This window comes from Symsagittifera roscoffensis, chromosome 3, assembly GCF_963678635.1.
Source record: "Symsagittifera roscoffensis chromosome 3, txSymRosc1.1, whole genome shotgun sequence".
NCBI lineage: Eukaryota > Metazoa > Xenacoelomorpha > Acoela > Convolutidae > Symsagittifera > Symsagittifera roscoffensis.
Window position 1 is genome coordinate 19,781,138 of NC_087064.1, and position 5,784 is coordinate 19,786,921.

The window sequence follows — 5,784 nt, forward strand, 5'->3', positions numbered from 1 at the left end:
TGAATTGATTTGTTACAAAATCCGCAACTGTAAGCGGAATCCGCAAACTATAAGTGGAATCCGCAAACTGTAAGTGGAATCCGCATTTTGTTTGCGGATTTCGCTTACATATATGTATGTGTAGTTCAGTACATTCTCAGCATCCTCAGATTTGAATAGCTAACTCATGATTTCACTCTGTCATTTCATCCTAAATACTATCTTCATAAATTGAATTCACGCTCCCGAATACTGAATTGCAAATACTGAATCCCAATACTGAATATCAAATGCTGAATTCAAAATACTGACCTAACTTGGTGATATCTCTTCCGGACTCTGTCTTCTCATCCCAAAAACATCTCTATGGTTTGAACTCACGATCTCAAATACTGAAACTCAAATACAAAATCAGAACTACTGAATCTCGAAAACTGAATCCCAAATGTTGACCTAATTCGGCGATATGTCAACCCAATAATGAATCAACTCAATTACCGAATCAACCCAATGAATTTATTCGGTGTTGTGTTGCCAAAACTATGATCCCAAAAACTGCTTGCAAATACTTAAGAGTGACATACATCGATTTAGTTATTAATGTTTTAAGATTTGTTCGTGGATTCCGCAGACAAGGGTTAAGTCCTTGCTTTTAAGTTCCGCAAGTGCATATGCAAGTTCAGTATTAAACAAATTACTGAATCACTTTACAATTTGCGGAATCCGCTTACATTTGCGGATTCCGCTTACAAGTTTTGCGGATTCCATTTACATTTGCGGATTCTAATTACATTTTGCTGCGGAATCCATGTACAATTGTGGAATCCAGAAGAACTAGCTATATTTACTTGTTGCGGAATCCGGAACAAATTAAATGTGCCGACAAAATTCACTTACATTTTGGAACATATTTAAATACTTGTCTCTGGAGTCCAAGAACATACAGACGCAAAATTGTGCGCCTATCCACTGCACAATTTGGCCTCGTAATGTTTTTTTTTGCAGACGCATTTAATATAGTCGATTTTGGTAACGTAGAATTGATTTGGAGTGTGAAAAATGAATGTTGATTTCAAATCAAGAGTTTATGGTGCCACTGATTGTTGTTAAATAACATTATTTCATTGATAAAACTTTTAGAAACTCCCATTATTAACTTAGTGCATTTTGAGTTTTAAAAGCTGGTTGCAATTTATGCATGCCAATTAAAAACTACTCATTGTCGCTTTCGATTAATTTTCGCTTTCGACGAGCATAAACAGATCGCATATTAATTCTGGAAGACCCCTTCGGTAGTCATTTTCACCACATATTGAAGGCATTTTCTTGCCCACCGATATAAGTTCTCCAAAAAGTCAAGCAAGAATCATCAATTTTTTAATAAAAATTCAGCACAAAATTGGTGGCTTTCGCACAACTTGGTGGCAATGAGTTTTTTTTTTGTGGTCTGATGATTACTAGACTCCGCCCCCTCTCATGAGTACCTGTTGTAAGAAATAAGAAAATTTCCGTGACAAAATTAGGCTAACTTTTATTTTCCAGCGATATAAGGAAAATATTTTTTTCACCAAGCTAGGGCAAAACTTTTACAGTGTAATGTTTAGGTTATACTTGTATCATATACTGAGCTTTTTTCATTGAGATAAGATTTTATAGTACAATTTCTGGCATCAATCACTGCTCGGTGTGTTGTTGTGATCCTAACAGAATCGACACACCAAAAGTGACCGCACCGTCATCTGTAATATAGTCATCTAATTCGCGTTTAGAAACAAATTTTAATAGTCCCTTTTCCCCCTTTTCCAACTCAGGAGAAAAATCCATTTTGAAATCTTTTCTGTAAGGCTTGTTTTCGTTTAGATCTTTGAGGTAGATTGAGACAATCAGCTTCCGACCTTCTAGAAGATTCTGTCTGTCCGCATCTTTGTTCACCACTGATACACACACAGACACAGACTTGCCCGCTTCATTTCCAGTACCATTCAGAAACACCTTCGCAACTACTTCGCAGTTGAATGATTCGTCGATTTGATCAGATTTCAAAGCTTGTCCACAAACAAATGTTGGTTTATTGGAAACCTTCAGGTGAAAAGGACGAATTTTTAGGGCCTCGAATTCTTTATTGTTTTTCATCTTTTCTGCGAACTGTTGAAGCAACTTGACCTTCTCCGCCGTGATGTAGATCATGCTGTTTCTAGTGAACACGTTGGTCAGAATGGGAGTGCTCGCTTTCAATTGACCAGATTCAATTTGTTCCAGAATTGATTTGAGTTCAGAATTGAGTGAGTCTGAGTTCTCGCTCTGATTCTTTGAGAGCAAACTCTCGTTTCCAGATCCAGAACTTGTCCCCACCGGATTCTGATTCTCTTTTTCAAGAAGTTGGTTAGATTTCTGAGGAAAGTCAAACTAAAATCACAAGTTCAAAATAAATGGGCGAAATAAAACATTGAATCTTTGGATGACCATCCTTTTTTTAAAATAATTCCGGTTTTGATGACTGTATGTACATCGATAGAATTAGGCATCCTAAAGGTATAATTGCAATGTTAGCCACAAAACTATAATACAAAGTTTTACAAGAATATGAAACTTGTAGAAACAGAAAAGCCGGACCAACTTATAATAGTTTTTGCTTTTTTTTTTACAGAACCCGATTAATATTTTTGTATCAATTTAAAGCTAAGTTAATTTCCAAGACATTCATGAAACCTTGGGTACATACAATAAACGGGGACATTGCGCAACTATGGTTTAAAAAGACAACCTTTCGACTCTTGTTGCAAGGCGACGACGTTTTCAACTTAGGCGAATCAGCTGTCAGTCCTTTTTCAGTGTTTGTTGAACCATCCGGTGCAGAATTAGCGTGCTGGAAAGGAGCTCTGTATCTGCAGTCAGCCATTGGTAAATATACAAGCAGCAAGTTCAAGTAGTTTAAATAGTTATCTATATGGTCAAATGATTTAATCTAACTGTCTAATCTAACTAAAAGCTATCAACTCGAGCAGGTAACTCTGATTAGTTTTGTTGCTTTTTGGTTTAGAAGTTTAAGACTAATAATCCTAATAAGTCGACGAGTAAGGAGTAGTTGATGGATGTCACACTGTTCCAGCTATACATTTAAAAACGCATAAGAAATAAAGAAGACGAATGCAGAACTTGAAACAAAAGGATACGTTCCAAAGGTAGCGAATATAGTTTAAGAAATTGGTAGCAAAATTAAAAACCTCTCACACTTTTGTGTATTACCGATAGAAAATCGAAAATGAAAAGCAAAAATGGTTAATTCTGTCGACAGAACGAATATATGTACAAGCAACGTGCTTCAAGCATGTGACAACATTTAAAAGCTACCAAACTGAGCAAGAGACTAATTCAGTTTCAGTTGGTCTATAGCTATCATGCTATGTTTAGCTTGAGTTTCAGCTGAAAATTAAACATACCATAAGGCTACATGTAATCGTTTTTCTTTGGTATATTGGCTGAATTATTTTAAGAAGACAAAACAATCAAACAAAAAATTTAAATGCGTTTTTTTTTCGCCTATTTTGGTTGAGATTAAACTAAAATTTGTAGTGTGATCTCAACCGAAATTGAAAAAACGCATTCAAATTTTTCAATTTTGGTCGTTTCTTAGGAGATGGCGACAGTTCGTCGCAAGCAACCATTCGTAGCATTTGTAAAAAGCGAATATTCGCAGCACGCGACGACTCGTAGCATGCGACAATTAGTAGCGGCTTTGAACAGATGAAAAGTAATTGGGTAAAAGTGTTAAATTAAAGAACAAAGAAACTAGAAATTGAAATTGAATGAGATGCCCTCAAGTTGCTTGAGAATATTATTGTTAGTATAATGTTTAAGGAGTTCAACTGGTTTGACTTTTTTTGTATTTTGCAACTTTGGCGGCACTTTCTCCGGCAATTATTCTTGACAATTTGTTCTCCGATAGACTTTGTTCTTTTCTCAGGAATTGGATAAACTTGTGAATAGTGGGGTGAGTAAACCTCATCCCCATCTGGAAGATCCTATGCCATCCCTCCACCAAATTGTTGGCTTTCTGCCTTCCAATTTTTGCGTTTTCGAACTGGTTCCTGGCTGTCGAACCATTTAATTACTCTTATCTTTACAGTTAAATCATTTTAATTTGATACTTAACACAAAACTGGTGCTAATTCAAAACTAGTGCTCGACGGATTTAAATCTCCCCACAACCACCGCAACACTTCTTCCTCCATTAGCATTGTTTTCTAAATCCCCCAAACAGCAATTAATCGTGCTGCTAATTGTCGCTTGCTACGAATTGACGCTTGGTGAGAATTTTGCCTTTTAAAAATGCTGCGAATAGTCGCTTGCGATCAAACGTCGCCTCACGGTTTTTTATTCTAAACGTAAGGGAAAACAAAGATAGCTGGTTTTTGTGCAAGTAGCACCAAAGCTCAAACCATGGTCTGAAAATATTACAAAAAATAACAGTCGTTTTTCTCTGCGTGTGGTGATTCAAGGATCTGAAAGAAAGACTCGAACATAGGAACATTCGACTCTCATAGTAAAATAGGCAAATTTGACAATATTTTGAAGGAAAAATAAACAAAAAAAAATCAAAAATCAAAGAAAAATTTAGAAAATGATCAAGTTTTTTGCAGATGGTGGTAAAATGGCTGCAGAAAACTCAAACAAAACCTTATTTTAGTAAGTTTAGGATTACACAGCCTAAATTTTGGAAAAAAAACTATTGTAAGCCTGCGTGCTTGCATTATTCGCTCGATTTAAGACTAAAATTCAAAAGTTCTAAGCCTGTTTTTCTCAAAACTGGGACACTTTTTTAAGGTTTGTTTAGTGTCGTTCGATTCACGACTCAAAGGGTTTTCATATGACATTTTCTCATAACTATTCGTGGTTCCTGATTTTGTGTGGAAAACAAAAAGAAGAAAAAAGAAAAAAAACACCAAAACATACCCAAATACTAAATTCCTCTCCATTTTTCAAAGAATTGGAACAAAAAAAGTGTCTTAAAGGTACGCGATTTAAAAGTGCAAAATAATCAGCAAAATTGGGTCTAAATTTTATCATGGAAACCATTTTTTTTCTTTCCTTTTAGTCAAGAATGGCAAATGGAGTTTCTTATGTAGTCAAAATTTGACCTTATCCTTCTTTCTTCAGTTTTTTATAAACAGATAGAGATTGATTGCTAGTCAATACTTTGAACTTTTTTTCGATAAACTACCATTTTGCGTTTAAACACAAACTTTTGGAGATTATAATTTCTCCAAGAAATTTTTAAGTAAATAAACGGCTTTTTAGCCTTTTAAAAATGCTGCGATTAGTCGCTTGCAACCAATCGTCGTTCGCAACCAATTGCTGCCTCTAAGCTTTTGAAAAGGCTGAATGCTCCAAACTCAGTCCAAAAACACACAAACAAAATTAGCGTCGTTTTTCTCTGCGTGTGGTGTTACAAGGATCTGAATGAAAGACTGGAACTTAGGAATATTTGACTTTCATAGTAAAAAAGGCAAATTGCACAAAACTTTCTTTGAAAAATAAGCAAGAGAGAGTAAATAAAAAAAAAACAAGTTAGAAAATCTTCAAACTTTTTGCAGATGGCGGTAAAAACGGGGTTAAAAAAACTCAACCAACAATTTTATTTCAGTATTTTAGGCTTTCAGGGCCTAAGCTATGAAATAGTAGGGTGTTTTAAGGCTGCTTGCTAGCATTATTTGATCGAATTTAGACTAAAAATCAAAAGGTCGAAGCCTGTTTTTTGTTCAGTTTTTTTAAGTTTTGTTCGATTAACAACTAAAAGGGTTTTAA

General features: G+C 35.2%; 1 protein-coding gene across 1 annotated transcript; it reads right to left on the minus strand.

Moving 5' to 3' along the window:
- Positions 1-1,334: 1,334 nt before the first annotated feature.
- Positions 1,335-3,408, minus strand: LOC134841996 (uncharacterized). Its single transcript, XM_063858125.1, has 2 exons — positions 2,744-3,408; positions 1,335-2,385 (listed from the first exon to the last, which is right to left on the minus strand). The coding sequence occupies exons 1-2, from the start codon at positions 2,876-2,878 to the stop codon at positions 1,654-1,656; spliced, it is 867 nt and encodes a 288-aa protein (XP_063714195.1). The 5' UTR covers positions 2,879-3,408; the 3' UTR covers positions 1,335-1,653.
- Positions 3,409-5,784: the final 2,376 nt, after the last annotated feature.

What these genes read in the sequence shown, in the direction of transcription:
- LOC134841996 (XM_063858125.1), bottom strand. Translation starts at nt 2,878, where the DNA reads ATGGCTGACTGCAGATACAGAGCTCCTTTCCAGCACGCTAATTCTGCA. An exon ending in CTTGCAACAAGAGTCGAAAG is followed by an intron (nt 2,386 to 2,743) that starts GTTGTCTTTTTA and finishes TTGTGATTTTAG; the next exon opens with TTTGACTTTCCTCAGAAATC.